General features: G+C 47.6%; 1 protein-coding gene across 10 annotated transcripts in view; it reads left to right on the top strand.

The window, feature by feature from the left end:
* Positions 1-17932, top strand: part of KDM2B (lysine demethylase 2B) — a 154578-nt gene that overhangs the window by 48475 nt on the left and 88171 nt on the right. For all 10 annotated transcript variants that reach the window (XM_040444135.1, XM_040444136.1, XM_040444132.1 and 7 more), the window contains 2 exons: positions 10329-10507; positions 10720-10826. In XM_040444135.1, the coding sequence (XP_040300069.1) occupies positions 10329-10507; positions 10720-10826 (286 nt within the window). The remainder of the gene's footprint in view (positions 1-10328; positions 10508-10719; positions 10827-17932) is intronic.

Genomic DNA, 17932 nt, shown 5'->3' with positions numbered 1-17932 from the left:
TGGGCCAGGCTCTCTGTTCTAGATATGTGGGATAGAGTAGTGAGCAAGACAGACAAGACTCCTGCCCTCATGTTGTTTACAGAGTAGTAGGGGAGAGAGACAATAAACAAGCTGACAAAGAATTAGCATCTAGGATTAAGTGGTAGGATGTCATTGGTGGATGACATTTTCTCTTTTCGAAGCTTCTAGTCAACTACGTTTAGTTACAGGGTATGTCTGTCCTGTAACGCCTAGGACAGTGGTGGGGGTCGGGGGGGATGCGGTGGGGGAGGCCAGGGGGGCAGAATAGCCCTTCTCTGCCTTTGGGGATATTTATGGAACCCTGTGGGGTTACCCTGTCATTCTCTCGCCCTGCTTTTGGTTTGCTGAGGCTCCCATGGCACCACACCCTACGTGCTTAAAACCACAGAAGTGTATTCCCCCACAGTTCTGGAGACCAAAAGTCTGAGATCAAGGTGTTGGCAGGGCCAGGCTTCCTGGGAAGTCTCTAGGCGAGAATTCTCCAGAAGATTCCTCCAGCTTCTGGCAGTTGCTGGCTTCTTTGGTGTTCACACATTGGCTTGTGTCTGCATGATTTCAATGTCTGCCTCCATCTTTATGTCGCTGTGTCCCCTCTGTGTGTGTCCAAATTTTCCGTGTCTTATAAGGACATTGGTATTGGCTAAGGGCCCACTCTCATCCACTCTGACCTCATTTTAGCTTGATCACAAATGCAAAGACCCCATTTCCAAATAGGGTCCGTTTACAGGTGTCCAGGGTTAGGACTTGAACATCTCTTTTCGGGGACACAATTCAACCATAGGAGACCGCAGGGTAAGCCGGTTAGTGGGATAGAGGACACTAAGGTTAGGCCCAGGAGAGGAGGGAGCCAACACCGGGCTGTGCCTTTCATACCTCCAGCATTTTGTATGGACCACCTCAGTTGACTCCACACTTTTTTTTTTTTTAAGTTTATCTATTTATTTTGAGAGAGAGAGAACAAGCGGGCGAGGGGTGGAGAAAGGGAGAGAGAGAATCCCAAGTAGGCTGAGATGTCAGTGCAGAGCCCAATGTGGGGCTTGATGTCACAAACTGTGAGAATGTGACCTGAGCCAAAATCAAGAGTCGGACACTTAGCCAACTGAGCCACCCAGGTGCCCCTAGTTTTATTATTTTTTAAAATACCTTGGGGCACCTGGGTGCCTCAGTCAGTTGAGTGTCTGACTTTGGCTCAAGTCACGATCTCGAGGTTTGTGAGCTCGAAGCCTGGAGCTTGCTTTGGATTCTGTCTCCCTCTCTGCCTCTCTCTCTCTCTCTCTCTCTCAAAAAATGAATAAACATTAAAAAATAAATAAATAAAATACCTTGACGTATGCAGGGAAATAACATTTTTAGGGGGTCATGGTACATTTTTGGAAATTATTGCACCCTTGTAAGTAAATGATACTATTGAACTAGATTACTTTAAAGCTGCAAAAGTCATAGTTTATAGGTTAATATATATGTGTCTGTTGTGGGGGTTCTGTATAGATGGAAATAAACAGGATGTAAGTGTTGCATAAAATATCTTACAAAAGGCAAGTGTCATGGTGTATGCAAGGCACATACATATTTGAAAACACACTTGTGCCCACAATTTACTCACAGTTACATGTGGATATGAATGTCCTGTAAGGAAGGTGTTACGTGTTTTAAAAAAAACACTAATTTTGGGGCACCTGGGTGGCTTAGTAGGTTAAGCGTCCGACTTCGGCTCAGGTCATGATCTCATGGTTTGTGAGTTCGAGCCCCGTGTCAGGCTCTGTGCTGACAGCTCGGAGTCTGGAGCCTGCTTCGGATTCTGTGTCTCCCTCTTTCACTGCCCCTTTCTCTTCCCCGCTCTGTTTTTCTGTCTGTCTGTCTCTCTCGAAAATAAACATAAAAAAAAAAATTACCACTAATTTCAAGAGGTGAAGAGGAGTGGAAGGTACAGGCTTCTACTTACGGAATGAATAAGTCATGGGGACGAAAGGCACAACATAGGGAGTACAGGCAGGAGTTGTCCCAGTGTCATGTGGTTTCAGGTGGTAGCTCCAATTAGTGCTGAGCATAACATGACACAGAGACTTGTCAAATCACTGTTGTACACTTGAAACTGATGTAACATTGTGTGGCAGATGAACTGCAATGAAATATATATGTGTATCAGCAACTTGTACATTACGATGTACATACCATGAATAACTGAATATACAACATCTAATTTATTTTAGAGTTTTTCTAATGTAAATATGTGTGTACATTATGATACATGTACATGTTAATGTATATCTATATTATTGTTTACATATGTGACATATTTATACACACATGCCTATTACATGCATTGTGTATATCATATGTGTGTACATATAATATGTGCTCACAAAAATGGATAAATTTACCCAGTTTTAAGAGGATTTTTTTTAGAACCAGATTTGGGTTGTTATGTTTTTTGACATCTTTTTATTATAGTCTTTGATTTTCGTTGTATATAAGTTGGCATCATACATAATACTGACTTGATAGAATAGTATTGATATGATGACCTACTATTTTAGAGTTGTCAAAATTGTACATTTATTGTGCAAGTTTGGGACTCAGGTTAATGAGTCAGAAGTATTCTGAAAGAGAAGGGGTTGATATGTACATTCTTGTCATTTTATTTTATTTTATTAATTTAATTTATTTATTTATTTATTAAAAAAAATTTTTTTTTCAACGTTTATTTATTTTTGGGACAGAGAGAGACAGAGAGTGAACAGGGGAGGGGCAGAGAGAGAGAGGGAGACACAGAATCGGAAACAGGCTCCAGGCTCTGAGCCATCAGCCCAGAGCCCGACGCGGGGCTCGAACCCACGGACCGTGAGATCGTGACCTGGCTGAAGTCGGACGCTCAACCGACTGCGCCACCCAGGCGCCCCTAATTTAATTTAATTTAATTTAATTTATTTTAATTATTTTGAGAGAGTGTGCATGCGTGTGTGAGCAGTGGTGGGGGGTGAGGAGCAGGAGAGTGAGAGAGAGAATCTTAAGCAGGCTCCACCCTCAGCTCTCAAACCGTGAGGTTGTGACCTGAGCCGAAATCGAGAGTCAGATGCTTAACTGAGCCACCCAGGTGCCCTGACAATCTTGTCATTTTAGATTGGCAGGGACAGGAAGCTGTGAGTTGCATATACAAATCTTTAGTTTTTTTTTTTTTTTTTTTTTAAAATTTTTTTTTCAATGTTTATTTATTTTTGGGACAGAGAGAGACAGAGCATGAACGGGGGAGGGACAGAGAGAGAGGGAGACACAGAATCGGAAACAGGCTCCAGGCTCTGAGCTATCAGCCCAGAGCCTGACGCGGGGCTCGAACTCATGGACCGCAAGATCGTGACCTGGCTGAAGTCGGACGCTTAACCGACTGCGCCACCCAGGCGCCCCCTTTTTTTTTTTTTTTTTTTAATGTTTATTTTTTTTTTGAGAGTGCAAGCCGGAGAGGGGCAGAGAAGGGGGGGACAGAGGATCTGAGGCAGGCTCTGCACTGACAACAAAGAGCCCGATGCAGGGCTTGAACTCACAAACTGAGAGATCACAACCCAAGCTGAAGTCAGACTTTCATCTGACTGAGCTGCCCAGGTGCCCCCAAATCTTTAGCTTGTATGCAGTGAGATGCCATAGCACATTTGGTACCTTTAAGAGCCTTTCATTTGCCTCCAGCATTAATTGTCTGAATGTGAAACAAAAAAATTTTTTTTTAAATTTTTTTTTTCAACGTTTTTATTTATTTTTGGGACAGAGAGAGACAGAGCATGAACGGGGGAGGGGCAGAGAGAGAGGGAGACACAGAATCGGAAACAGGCTCCAGGCTCCGAGCCATCAGCCCAGAGCCTGACGCGGGGCTCGAACTCACGGACCGCGAGATCGTGACCTGGCTGAAGTCGGACTCTTAACCGACTGCGCCACCCAGGCGCCCCAAAAATTTTTTTAATTAAAAAAATGAAATTTTAAATTACATCTAATTAATTAAATTTTAAATTAAAAATGTTTTTTTCACAACTGTTTTTTGAGGTAGGTGGTCTTATCTGTTGTAGATGAGGACATTGGGGTACTTTGTTTAAAGATCTTATGCTCTGAGGAAAGACAGGAACCTGAAACATGAGTCCTTTGATCCATTTTTGCATGTGGAATGTATTATATATGCTGAAAAGTTAACAAGAAAATTCTAAAACGAACGCCTGCCACCCAGGTTAGGAAGGATTGTAATTCCTTACATGTTCCTGTGAGACCCTCCCGCCCCAGAGGTGCCTGTTGTCTTGTGTTCTGGGGCTGCCATAACAAAGTACCACAAACCGAGTGGGTTAAAACCACAGAAATTTATTCTCTCAGTTTTAGAAGCCAAAGTCCAAAATTGAGGTGTTGACTGCATTGGTTCCTTCTAGAGTTTCTGAAGGAAACTCCTGCTTTGCCTTTTCCTGCTTTTGGTAACTCCAGGCATTGCTTGGCTTATAGATAACATTATTTCACACTCTCCTCCATCTTTCACTTGACCTTGACCTTCTTCTAAAGACACTAGTGATGGGATTTAGGACCCACTCTCAGTCCAGGACAATCTCCTCTTGAGATCCTTACACTAATTACCTCTAAAAGACCCTTTTTCCAAATAAGGTCCTATTCAAAAGTTCTGGGTAAATCCTTTGGAGGGTCACCATTCCACTACCATCTTGAATTTTGTTTATCATTTCCTGGTCTCAGTTTAGGGTTTCCCACCTCTGCCTGCATCCCTAAGCCCTGTTAAGTTGTGAAGAACTGAGCCCATGCATACACCTAGTGCCTCCCTAGAGGAGGGAAGGGCATTGTGGGCGGTTTGTGAAGCCTCTGCAGAGAGAGAAGCTGAAATAGTGCATGGCCCAAGCTCTTGGTCCATGATGAAGGGAGACTCACAAGAAACAATTAGGTAAAAGGAGACAGAGAGAGAGAGAGAGAGAGAGAGAGAGAGAGGAAGAAATGAAGTTCTTGTTCTTGTCAGGTTGGAGGAAATATATGAGATTTAAATTTATATCTTACATTGCTTTGAAAAATAATTTATTGTGGGTGCTTGGGTGGCTCTGTTGGTTAAATGTCTGACTTCGGCGCATGGTTTGTGAGTTCGAGCCCTGTGTCGGGCTCCATAATGACAGCGCAGAGCCTGCTTGGGATCCTCTCACTCTGTGCCCCTCCCCCACTCGCGCTTTCTCTCTCTCTCTCTCTCTCTCTCTCTCTCTCAAAATAAATAAAACCTAAAAAAAAAAAAAAAGAATTTATTGAGGTGAAATTCACATAACATAAAATTAACCATTTTAAGGTACACAATTCAATGGCATTTGTTACATTCACAATGTTGTGCAACCATTACTTCTCTGTTGGTTCCAAAACATTTTCATCACCCTGAAAGGAAACGCATAGCCATTAACACTCATTCCTCATTCCTATCCCCCAGCCCCTGGCACCCACTAACCTACTTCTAGTCTCTGTGGACTTACCTTTTCTGTACATGTTATATAAATGGCTTCATGAAATATGTGACCACTGGTGGGGCGCCTGGGTGGCTCAGTCGGTTAAGCGTCTGACTTTGGCTCATGATCTCATGGTTTGTGGGTTCGAGCTCTGTGTTGGGCTCTCTGCTGACAGCTCAGAGCCTGGAGCCTGACTCCCATTCTGTGTCTCATTCTCTTTCTGCCCCTCCCCCGCTTGTGCTCTGTCTCTCAAAAATAAATAAATGTAAAAAAAAAAAAATTTGACCATTGGTGTCTGGCTTCTTTCACTGAGTATCATGTTTTTGTTTTTGTTTTTTTCCAAGTTTATTTATTTATTTTGAGAGAGAGTGAGCAAGCAGGTGAAGTGCAGAGAGAGGGGCCAGGGGAGAGAATCCCAAGCAGGCTCTGAGCTGTCAGTGCAGAGCCCGATGTGGGGCTCTATCTCATGAACCGTGAGATCGTGACCTCATCTGAAATCGAGAGTTGGATGTTCAACCTGCTGAGCCATGCAGGTGACCCGTTGCGAGACTTTTGAAAGAAAAAAGTTACTTTTAGAATAACCAACTTTGTTGGTCATTTAGTGCCTGAGTTGTTTTGTTTAATAACATTTTTATTGAGGTATCATTCACATGCCCTACAATTCAACTATTTAAAGTGTCCAATTCAGTGGCTTTTCATCTGTCCACAGAGCTGTGCAAACATCGCCACAGTCAGTTTTAGGACATTGTTATCACCCGCCATAAAAACCTCACACCTGTTAGTCATCCCTGTTATGTTTTAGGATCTGAAGTAGTCAGTCCATTGGACTGTCTGGCAGAGATTTAAGTGGCTCTGACTTTGTACTGCTTAATTTTCTCCACCTGTAATTATAGATGAACTTGGCCAATTAGGTAACAATACCTATCTTTAGGCACTTTATGGAAGTGTTTCATGTGCATTATCTCCCTTAAGGCTCAGATCAACCTGTGGGCAAGCTGCCATTTTTGTCCCCATGTTACAGATGGGGAAACTGATAGAGAAACCAAGAGGCCCAACGTCCAGCTGGTTTTTGATCCATGAAGTCTTTCCTTAATTTGTTGTGCTGATAGAGGCGACTGAGCTCCAGTCTTCAGTGCTGACTTGCATGAGCCTCTAGGTCTGTGATTGTTATCTACCTGCCCAGCAGTCCTTCCACAGCGGGCTTCGCAGAAATGACCTTGTGCAAAGTTCGGAAGGAGAGGCTGCGGGAGGTGGGAGGCTGGCCAGAGACGGGGGAGGATTTGGGTGCCTGTTTTTCTTTCAACTCCCCTGCTGTAATAGCAGCCTCTTTGCCAAGTGGGCTTCCCAGAAAAGCTGAGCAGAGCCTACCTGCTCCAGGAGCCCCGGGTAAGGTAGGAGCCAGCACTGTCCAGAGCAGGCCAGAATTTCCAGCAAAGTTCAGGGATGCCCCCTGGTGGATCTGCACTCCTGAAGCAAAGACAACGCTGTTCTCCGAGTCTTCTCAGGATCTGTGGGGTCAGGAGCCAGTCCCTGAAGGCAGAGATCATTTTTCAACCATAGCATGTGATCTGGATTCAGTATTGCATAGGACAGGAACAGGAGTCGGGGGACAGGAGCCTGGGCACCGGATTAGATTGAATTGGCATCACATTGCAGTTCTGCTGCTCATTAACTGGGCATTTTGGGTCTAGTTAGTTGTCTGAGCCTCGGTTTCTCATCTATCAAATGGGTATAAGTGAAGTTCTACCTCACAGAACCATAATGAACTTAAGATAACCTGTGGAGAGAGTTTACCTGTGCTTAGTAAATATTGACTATTCTAATTGGTAGAGTATGTTCTGGACAACGAGCCGATCCCATCGTCTGTAGACATTAGCTTCCTCATTTATTTATTATTATTATTATTATTATTATTATTATTATTTTTAATTTATTAATGTTTATTTTTGAGAGAGAGACAGAGCGTAAGCAGGGGAGGGGCAGAGAGAGAGAGAGAGAGAGAGAGAGAGAGAGAGAGAGACACAGAATTTAAAGCAGGTTCCAGGCTCTGAGCTGTGAGCACAGAGCCCAGTATGGGGCTCAAACTCACAGACCATGAGATCATGACCTGAGCCGAAGTCAGATGCTAAACCGACTGAGCCACCCAGGCACCCCTAGTTTCCTCATTTATAAGACAAGGACAGTCCTACCTAGCATCTGGGGTGGTTATGAAAAATTAGATATTGAACCCAAAAGATAGCAACACCCAAGTTCTCATATGTGCCTATGGGATTATTTTTATTATTCAGTTCCTGTTATGTGAAATGCACTGTGTATTAATTCAGCAAATACTGAACTTGGGCCTCTTATAAGGCAGGCTCTGTGCACAGAGCTGGGTATATAGCACTGAACTAGATGGGAATAGTAGTCACATCAGCATGTAAGTTCCATGAGGGTTTTGTCTAGTTCAAGGGTTGGCAAGCTTTCTCTGTAAAGATCTAGAGCGTCAGTGTTTTGGGCTTTACCGGCCATTTAGTCTGTGTCAGCTACTTAGCTTATCCCTTGCAGTATGGACACAGCCAGAGACATTGTGTGAACCAGAGTGTGGCTGTATGCTAATAAAACTTTATATATGGACCCAGAAATTTGAGTTTTGTAGTATTTTCATATCACAAAATATTCTTCCAGAGGGGCACCTGGGTGGCTCAGTTGGTTAAGTGACTTCAGCTCAGGTCATGAACTCCCGGTTCATGGGTTCGAGCCACTTGGGCTCTGTGCTGGCAGTGTGGAGCCTGCTTGGGGTTCTCTTTCTCTCTCTCCCTCCCAGGTAAATAAATTTAAAAAATATTCTTCTTTTGATTTCCCCCCCCTCCCTCATCACTTAAGAATGTAAAAACTGTTCATAGCCCGTGGGCCAGGTTTGCCCACGGGTTGTCATTTGCTGCCTACTTTGCTCTTCTGTCTTGGAGTGGCTTTGAACAAGGTGATCTCCTGCTTCTTGTTCTTTTCTTTCTTTCTTAATTCCCCTGGTTTATACATTTCTAAGTTCCCATGGACCATGTATTTGTCACTGAGCTAATGGGGAATTGAGGTCTTTCCTTAACAGATGGTGGGCTCCTCATTCCAGGCCTGATGCTTGTTTTGTGTCCTGACAGATAGGAGGGGCCAGCTTTCATCCTCAATCACCATGAATTTGGCAATCTGCTGTGTGTCTGTTTTCTCACTGCTCACAGCGCTTACTTTGGTTGTTCCTTCTATGTTGACTGAAGGTCTGGAGCCATTATTATTCCCATCTTACAGATGGGGAAGTAGAGTCCCGGAAGGGTTGTGGTTTCCTTGAAGCTCTGTTCGTTGCTATTGGTCCCAGGGCTAGTGCTGACCGCTCCTGTCTCCCAGTCCTGAGCTTGTTCCTTTGTCTCTGGGAAGCAGTGGGAGGTGGCTTAGCTCACTCCTGAGATGAGAAGTGGGACTTTCCTGAGAGGGGTGCCCCTCATTCCTTTCAGTTCAGTGGTGGTTCCTACGAGAAGTCGTACGTCACATGTTGCCTGGGACAGCCAATATTCCTCACTTGTTCCATAAATATGTACTGAGCTCCCGCCATGTGCCAGGCTCTGTTCTAGATACTTGGGGTAAAGTAGTGAGCAAGGCAGACAGGACTTCTGTCCTGGCAACGATTACAGAACAGTAGGGAAGAAAGACAACAAAGCCAACAAAACATATTTAGGAATTGTGATTAGTCCCAGGGAATAAGGGGGAGACCCATGCATTTCAGTACCAGGTACTGTGCCTAGTAGTTCTGTGGGCATCATCTGATTTAATCCTCACAGTTAGCCTATGAAAAGAGATGGCAGGGCCACCCAAGTGGCTCAGTTGGTTACGCATCTGACTTTGGCTCAGGTCATGATCTCACCGTTTACAAGTTTGAGCCCCACGTCAGGCTCTGTGATGACAGTTCAGAGCCTGGAGCCTGCTTCGGATTCTGTGTCTCCCTCTCTCTCTGCCCCTCCCCCCTCCCCAACAAAAAACATTAAAAAAGATTAAAAAAATTAGAGATGGCAGGATGAAGATACAGAGGTTCAGAGAAGTCAAGTAACTCCTGGCTTCACAGACCAGGGAGGGAGACTACCAAACAGCTAATTTTCTATAGAAATAAGTACTATCCGGGGCGCCTGGGTGGCTCAGTCGGGTTGAGCGTCCGACTTTGGCTCAGGTCATGATCTTGCGGTTTGTGGGTTCGAGCCCCGTGTCGGGCTCTGTGCTTGACAGCAGAGCCTGGAGCCTGTTTCAGATTCTGTGTCTCCCTCTCTCTCTGCCCCGCCCCACCCCCCCACTCTGTCTCTTTCTCCTTCAAAAATAAATATTAAAAAAAAAAAAAAAGAAAGAAGTACTATCCTAGTGCTGTGAATAAACAGAAAGACCTTGAGTGCCATGCTAAGAGATTCTTTGGTAGGTAGTGTGGAGCATTGAAGGTTTTGAGCAGAGAGAGAGTGTCCATGGGCAGGTCTCTGTTTTAGAAAGCTCACGCTGGCAGCACTGTAGAGGATGGACAGGAGGGGGTAGTTTGGAGACCTTTTAGGATGTTCTGGACGGGATGGGGGGAGTCCGGAGACTGCTTAGGATGTTCTGGACGGGAGGAGAGCGTCTGGAGACCGCTTCGGAGGTTGTCTTGGAGACTAGTAAGGGTGGACTGGACCAGTGTGGAGGCCATGCTGGTGCAGGGAAGCAGTGGAGAGAGATTCAGTGAGGAAAACCAAGTGGATGAGGTGACAGAGCAGACATGGCATATGGAAGAGGCAGGTTTTGTTCATGGGGACCCCAAGTGGGATCCGGGCCCCAAGCTGTCAGGAGCTGCCAGCACGTGCACTCTGCCCCCAGGCGGCCGTCGGCTGGTGGACGTGATGGATGTGAACACGCAGAAGGGCGCGGAAATGAGCATGTCCCAGTTTGTGCGGTACTACGAGACTCCTGAGGCTCAGCGGGATAAGCTGTACAATGTCATCAGCCTTGAGTTCAGCCACACCAAGCTGGAGCACCTGGTCAAGCGTCCGACTGTGGTAGGTCCCCGGCCGCCGTCCCTCTCCTTGACGCCTCCCTCCCGCCTCCTCTCCTTGCCCAGCCTCACTTGCTTCAGGCTTGAGGCCAGCAGTGTCAGCCCCAGGGAAGGACAGGAGGGGCGTGGGGAGCATGGGGAAGGGTGGAGGTGGTGAGGAAGCCCAGTGGAAGGGCACCTCAAGACAGGAAGTGCTGACAGCGATCTGGCTTTCAGGTAGACCTGGTGGACTGGGTGGACAACATGTGGCCCCAGCATCTGAAGGAGAAGCAGACAGAAGCCACGAACGCCATTGCAGAGATGAAATACCCGAAAGTGAAGAAGTAAGACTGCCTGGCTAGTGGCGGGAGCTGGGGGTGGGGGTGTCTCCTAGCCCAACAGGGTGCTGCTGGGATGTAAGGGATGGGGGTCCTTGGCGTGAGCAGGTTGGCGCCTTGGAACACAGGGGCTCTGCATTCCCCATCCAGATGGTCCTTCTTGGCCTCCTTGCCAGCTCTCCCTCGGGGCCTGTGATCTGAGTGGAGGGGAGGAATACTGGGGACCGTCTCTCTGTACTTGTGTGCTTGCCAGACCTTTATCTACTCCTGCCAAGTGACTGCAAGCCCTGGGAGTGGGCAGACCGTGGACACGTTGCTTTTGCCAAGGGCTGGGAAGGGATCTGGTGTTCTTTTGCTGCTTGCTGTTGAGATGCAGGGCCTCTGATCCAGAACTTTTCCCGATCAAAGCCCAAGGGCTACTTACTCACTAAACACTCCTTAGCTGGTGTCTCGAAGCGGCAGGTCGGCTCTGGGCCGAGAAGATGGCCACGTCTAATTGCAGGGACATCACTACATATGGACCAGTAAGTCCTGAGACCAGTCGTTAAACATGGGCAGAGGCACCTATGATCCCTCCCACATTCTAGAATTTCGGTAACGGACCCTGGGGACCCTTGGGGCTATCGGGGCTCTCTCCACCTCAGACCGTCTGTGTTTCCATCTCCAAAATGGGAAGGAGATGCTGGCCGTCCCAGGCATGACCGCTGCTCTGGGCTTCCTAGAAGAGTTGGCTCTGGCAGCTCTGAATCCATTAATATCTTTCTGCTCAGCCCTGCTGCCAGGAGTGCCCCCAGGAGCGTGAAGGCTGTGAGCTGTTCATTCACTCCACCCTGAATGAAGGGTAGAGTGAATGTAGAATCGGTGCCAGCTTTGTAAGAGAGGCCAGCACTCTGGCCCTGGCTTCTCAAGGCTTTGCTTTCAAGCTCTCTCTTTCTTTAATTATTTCTCAGGCATTTTTCCTCCCCTTGAAGCTGAAGCTCTTTACACCCCTTAGATTTGGGCTGCGTCAGACACAAAGAATGAGCTCAAGGTGGGGAGGGAAGAAGGGTTTCAGTTCTGTTCCTGTCCCGTTCGATCACAGCAAAATTTCTGGAGCCCCTTGGGTGGGGAAGTAAGATGAATGAGATTAAGAGCCCCTACCCTCTGGAGAATGTGTCGTATAACGCATGGGGTAAGGTGCCATCTCATCCTAGGTAGAGTGAAACCAGTTCTGGGGACGGGACAGGGAGAGGAGGAATCCTTTTTGGCTGGTGGCAGTGGGAAGTCCTCTCAGAGGGCACACTGCACCTAGGCTTTAAAGGAAGAGGAGATGGGAGGGACTTGGAGGGGGGTGGTGGAGGAAGGGAAGTGCCAGGGGCCTTGATGGAATCATGAGGGTAGAGCTGGAGGAAAGAGTGTGGGGCTCAGAGACTAGTTAGGGGTGGATCACAGCTCTGATCGATTGATTGGGTGATTCAGTCAGCATATGTATTAAACATCTGATTGGTGCTGGGCACTGAGAATGCGGAAAGGAGAAAACCAGGTGAGCTCCCTGCCCTCACGGAGCTTGTAGTCTATCCGGAGACAGATGTTCATCCAACAATCAGAGAAACAAATGGAAATTTGCAGCTCTGTCGAGACCAAAAGGCAGAGATCCACAGTGCTCCAGGATTGTGTACCAGGGCACTCTCAGTCACGGAGGGCAGGGCCGTCGTCTCGGGGAAGTGGGGTTACTTAGGTGAAGAGGGCTGGCTGTGTGCAGAGAGCCTGGTGGGATGGCTAGGAAGGTCAGGAAGACGGGCAGGTGGACCTGTGGAAGGAAGGTTAGTGAGGCTGGAGCAAAGTGAGGGAAGTGGGTGGGGGGTGCAGGACGGTGGGTGGGCCAGGCTGCTCAGGGCCTGATGCGCCAGGATGAAGGGTCTGTGTTTCTCCTAAGAGCAGTCAGAAGCCTCTCTGAGATCTTAAGCAGAGAGGGATGTGTGCAGATATGCGTGCCACAAGTTGTGCTGCCGCTGTGTGGATTGAAGGAAGTGGGGTGGAGTGAGAGTGGAAAGCAGTGCATCGCCTCCATAGGGCAAATGCTGGGCCAGGAGGGAGCAGGGACTTGGATGGGACATGTGTCTAGGAAGGGAAAATAACACTGGGGGACCTAGATTTCAACTGCCTTGCCCCCTTTAGATGCTTGGTATATTCACCTGATAGAAAAATTCCTCTGAATAGTAAGTTCTAGTAATACCTTGAGAATCCTATCAAATTACCAAAAAGAGCCCCATGCACTATTTTCTAGAACCATGTGTCTTTGACTCATTGGTTGGATTGTGTGGCAAATACATTTACAAACTCTGTCAGTGGCCTTGGGAACTTGTTACAGGATTTGAACCTTGTTAGGAAGGAAGTTGTCACTTTGGGAATCTTCCATTGGTTTGGCTGTAAAGAATGCTGATTTCAGTTAATCAGCAAGGTAAAAATCCCGCAATGATGAAGTCCTCTGGGACCACAGAATGGTTCTGTGGAATTTAATTAAAATGACACTGTTTCTAGAAGTCAGAGCTCCCATGCTGACAGGTCACCTGATATAAGGTTTGCAGGAGGGAAGAGAGAAGTGTTACAGACCCATCATTGCCTTCTCCCCGGCTCTAGGGTTTGTGCAGTTGGATCGTGGAGGGGGGGATTTCAGAATTTTAATGGGTTCTGGTTGAGATACTTAAGGCTAGGGGTACTGGCGATTGTCAAGGGGGTGGCTGTAACTTTGTGGGAGACAAAAGATGTAAAGGATATGTTAGTGTATCAGTTATCTATTGCTGTGTTAACTGACTGCCCGTAAATGCAAGACTCTAGTCTAAGTAATTGGTAGGCTACAGTGAATAAAGCAAAGTTCCTGTACTCAGGGGGCTTATATTCAGGTGGTGAAAAGAGATGGGCAAGTAAACAAGTGAATAATATAATTCAGGAGGTGATAAGTGTTGGGAGGAAACCTAAAGCAAGGTAAAGGGAGGCTCCTTGCTGGCTGAGTTGGTAGAGCATGCGACTCGATCTCAGGGTCATGAGTTTGAGCCCCACATTGGGCGTAAAGATTACTATAGGAAAAAAAAAAAGCAAGATAAAAGGAAAAAGAGGATGACAGGGCAGGCTGAAGGAACATCAGCTGCCCCGTGCACATCCGCCATTGCCTGCCCTCCATCTCTACCCTGCAGGGATGTTTTGGCCATCCAGAATTATTTGTCTTGGAAAATTCCTCATAATCGGATAAACTGACAACTATTTGGGAGTACCCCTTGTATTAGTTGTTTGTTGATGCATAACATTTTCCTAAAACCTTGTAGCGTAAAAAAAGACATCTTAGCAGCTTAGAACAACATTACCTCACACTTTCTGTGGGTCAGGAATCTGAGAGTGGCTCATAGTTGCTCTTGGGCTTGTCTTGACTGGGGCTAGAGCGCCCACTTCCACGATGGTGCACTCACATCGCTGTTGGCAAGAGGCCTGAGTTCTTCACCTTGTGGGCCTCTCCATAGGGCTGCTCAAGAGTCCCTGTGACATGGCAGCTGGTACTCCCCCACCCCAAATAGTGGGGGAAGAGAGAGCAAGGAAGAAGCCACAGTGCCTATTATGCCCAATTTTGAAAAATCACATGCTGTTTACTTCTATCATATTCTATTAAATTAAAGTGAGGTACTACGTCTAGCCCACACACCAAGGGGAGGGGAATTTGGCTCTATCTCTGAAAAAGGGAGTCTCAAGGACTAGCGGGCATGTTTTAAAGCCTCCACAATCTCCTAGGTCTCTGGCATGGGCGTACCTTTCTCACTTAGGACCACTGGGTATTATAATGCCTTCCAGAGGGAAATTAACAAATCTTTTCTCTCCTCACATGCTGCTTGCAGAAATGAGGTTTGCGGCTTAATGGAGACAGGCTGTGAACTGACAAGCAGTGAAAGGAAGGGGGACCCCACATAAAGCATATATTCGGCTCCCAAATAATTGGGAGTGAACCGCATTTCCTCCCTGCACCTTATGGGGGTGGCAGGGAGAACTGGGGAAAAAATTGGATGTGAAGCTGAAACCCAGACAGGGTGCAGCTGGGTGCTGGGATGAGCAAGGTTCAAGGGCTGCCCCTGGCAGTTTCTGGTGGCTGCAGGAAGTCTTTCATCTCCTCTTAGGGACTCAGTTTCCCCTTCTACAAAGTGGGGATCCTGTCATCCCTGCCCCACCTCCCAACCATGCTACAGGGAAGATGGAGCCTACAGTGGATGTGACATGTGGGTAGGACAAGATGTTTGTCTTTGTGGCCTCGTGTAGATACAAGTCTCCAACTGCCATCGGAATCCTTGGCTTTTCGATCTATTCTCTCACAGTTGCACTGGGCTTTTATCTCGGCAATGCTCATTTACTTTCAGCTCTCCTCAACCACGTTTGCTGGTATTAGAAGTGGTCATCTCTGTGTAATATATCACACAGGGAATCTGACCTAGAGAGGCTGTTGACGTCACACAGGCATAGAACTGTGTGGGCCACACACCCACATCCCAGGCTTCTGGATTTCTGGCTTTTCCTCTCTACATCCACACCTTTATAAGAGGAACAAAGAAGCCCAGCCTTTCTGTGCTGCCATGTATAGATGCAGACACTGTGTTAAACACTTAGCATGCACATCTTAATGGTACTGGAAGCAGGTGTTACTCTCTTCATTTTACAGACAAGGAAACTGAAGTTCATATGCTTCAGTGCAGGTAACAGGTGCAGCAGCTGAATGTAAGACGGTAGGGGCTGGTGTGGATGTGGATAACTTCAAAAATTCATTCATTCATTCATTTTGAGAGAGAGAGAGAGGGAGGGAGGGAGGGAGGGAATCCCATGCAGGCTCTGTGATGTCAGCACACAGCCCGACACGGGGCTTGAACTCACGGACCATGAGATTATGACCTGAGCCAAAATCAAGAGCTGGACGCTTAGCCGGCTGAGCCACCCAGGTTCCCCCCAAAATTCTTCTTAAGAAACAAAACAAAAAAACAAAACAGAGCTGGCCAAACCAAGCACATCGACGGTCTGGTTTGACCCATGAGGGCCACCAGTTAGAGGCCCCTGATCAGTTAAACAAATGGGAGTGCTGAGTTCCAGGAGGGGGAAACATTTAGTCCAATGTCACACAGTTGGTTAGAATAATTATAGGGCTGTATTGGTGGGTGCTATACTTAACACAGATGAATCTGATGTGATCCCTGCTGGGGCTTAAGCTGAGGCATTTGTGACTAAAAAAGTAATAATAATTTTCCCGTGGGGACAGCCTGGTCCAGCTGTCAGGGCCTTCTCTCAGCTCATTTAACTCCATCTATATTTTGTGTGTCAAAGACCTTGCTCAAGAACACCCACTCAATGACTGGTGCTCAGATCCAAGGTGAGAGATATTTCTTGTCATACAATTTTTTCTTTTAAATAGACAGAACATACATATGGTGAAAAAATCAGCCAGTTGCAAAAAAGTTCACAGTATAAGCTCGCAGCAGGCCATTGGAGAGGTACTAATAGGCGGGCCATCCTGTAAATGACACCGGGGAGCAAAACCCTGGCCCAGGGAGTTGACCACCTTGAAATGGCTTCAATGCTCACTTCCCTAAAATGGGGATTATAGGGTTGTCTTATTTATTTATTTATTTATTTATTTATTTATTTATTTATTTATATTTTATTTTATTTATTATTTTTTGAAGATTTTATATTTTAAAGTAATCTCTACACCCAATGTGGGACTTGAACTTACAATCCTGAGGTCAAGAGTCGCATGCTCCGCTGACTGAGCCAGCCGGGGGCCCCATGGTTGTTTTAAAGGTGTAACGATACCATGCATATAAGTAGCTGTTAGTATTAGCACTTGATAATTAGAGTCTATTAATTAACATTGGTGGAGAGCCCCAGGAGATGGGGTTTGGCCAAAGACTTAAGAAGCTTGATTTCTGACCCTGCAGAGGTGTCCTGCCCCCTTGGGGTTTAGGGGAAGGGTGTGGGGACAGAATGGGAGGAGGGCTGTGGCCCTGGTGAGCATGCCCTGGAGGGTAGGACTTCTGATTTGAGCTGGACCATCTCCTGCAGCCGGAAGTCAGTGGTTGAGTTTGACTGTAACCTGCAGACACTGCTTCTTTGAGAGTCTTGGGATTTGCCAGGTTAGACTGGGAGGAGGCCTGAGAAACTCTGAGACAGGCTGCCTGGGTAAGCATCATCACTGACTACGATAGAGACCTGGGTGGGTGAGCCTCTGCTTTCTCATCTGTAAAATGGGGACAATCTTGGGAATGACCTCAGAGGGTTGTGAAAATTGATTTAATAACCAAAGTATCATAGTGCCAGGTACTGTGTTAACATGTATATATCTCAGTGAATTCCTACAGTGATTCTATGATGCACGGTTACACAGGTACTAAGAGGGCAGGTAAGGGACATCTTAGAATGGAGAGTTGAACTTCAGGTCACCTCCCTGCCATTAGGATGAGAAAACCTGCTCAGGGAGGGAAAGTAAGTTGCCCAAGGTCACAGAGATAATCTGTTTTAGGGCCAGAGCAGCATAACCTGGTCTCCGAGCTGCCTGCCAGACCTGGGATCTGACACTCCCTCCAACCCCTAGCCGTGCCCCAATGGACACATGTAAGGAAGGTGGCTTTGTTGGGTGGTCACCTCCAGTAGCAGGACGGCGTCCACACTCCCTGAAAACGGGGGTACAGGCGTTCCTGAGCGCCCGCCTGCAGAGCTACCCTCGTGCCCCCACCCAGCCGAGGCGAGGGGGCGGCCGTGGGCGGCGGCGGCCTCCCCTGGCGCTGGCCGGCTAGCTTCCCTGTCGCCGCCGCGGCCTCCCTCCTCCTTCCTGGCGGCCGCCGCGCCGCGCGGGTGTTCAGTTTCAGCGCGGGGATGAGCGCAGGCTGCGCCCAGCTCCCCGAGGAAGGAAGGAAGAGAGAGAGGGCTGCACAGTCCTCGGCCGGGCCCTGGCAGCGCCGTGGAGGGGGCTCGGCTCCGGTCTCCGGGGCTGGGCGCGCGTCCATCCTGCGCTGCCGAAGGGGACGCCCGGGAGCCGCGCTGCCGCCGCCGCCGCCGCCGCCGCCGAGGGTAACCGCGGACGCGCCGGGCGGGGCCGGGCGGGCGTCCCA

Source organism: Herpailurus yagouaroundi, unplaced genomic scaffold (genome assembly GCF_014898765.1).
Source record: "Herpailurus yagouaroundi ecotype Mexico unplaced genomic scaffold, PumYag 191, whole genome shotgun sequence".
NCBI lineage: Eukaryota > Metazoa > Chordata > Mammalia > Carnivora > Felidae > Herpailurus > Herpailurus yagouaroundi.
Note: the sequence above shows the minus strand (reverse complement) of the source record. Positions and strands in the feature narration are given on the sequence as shown.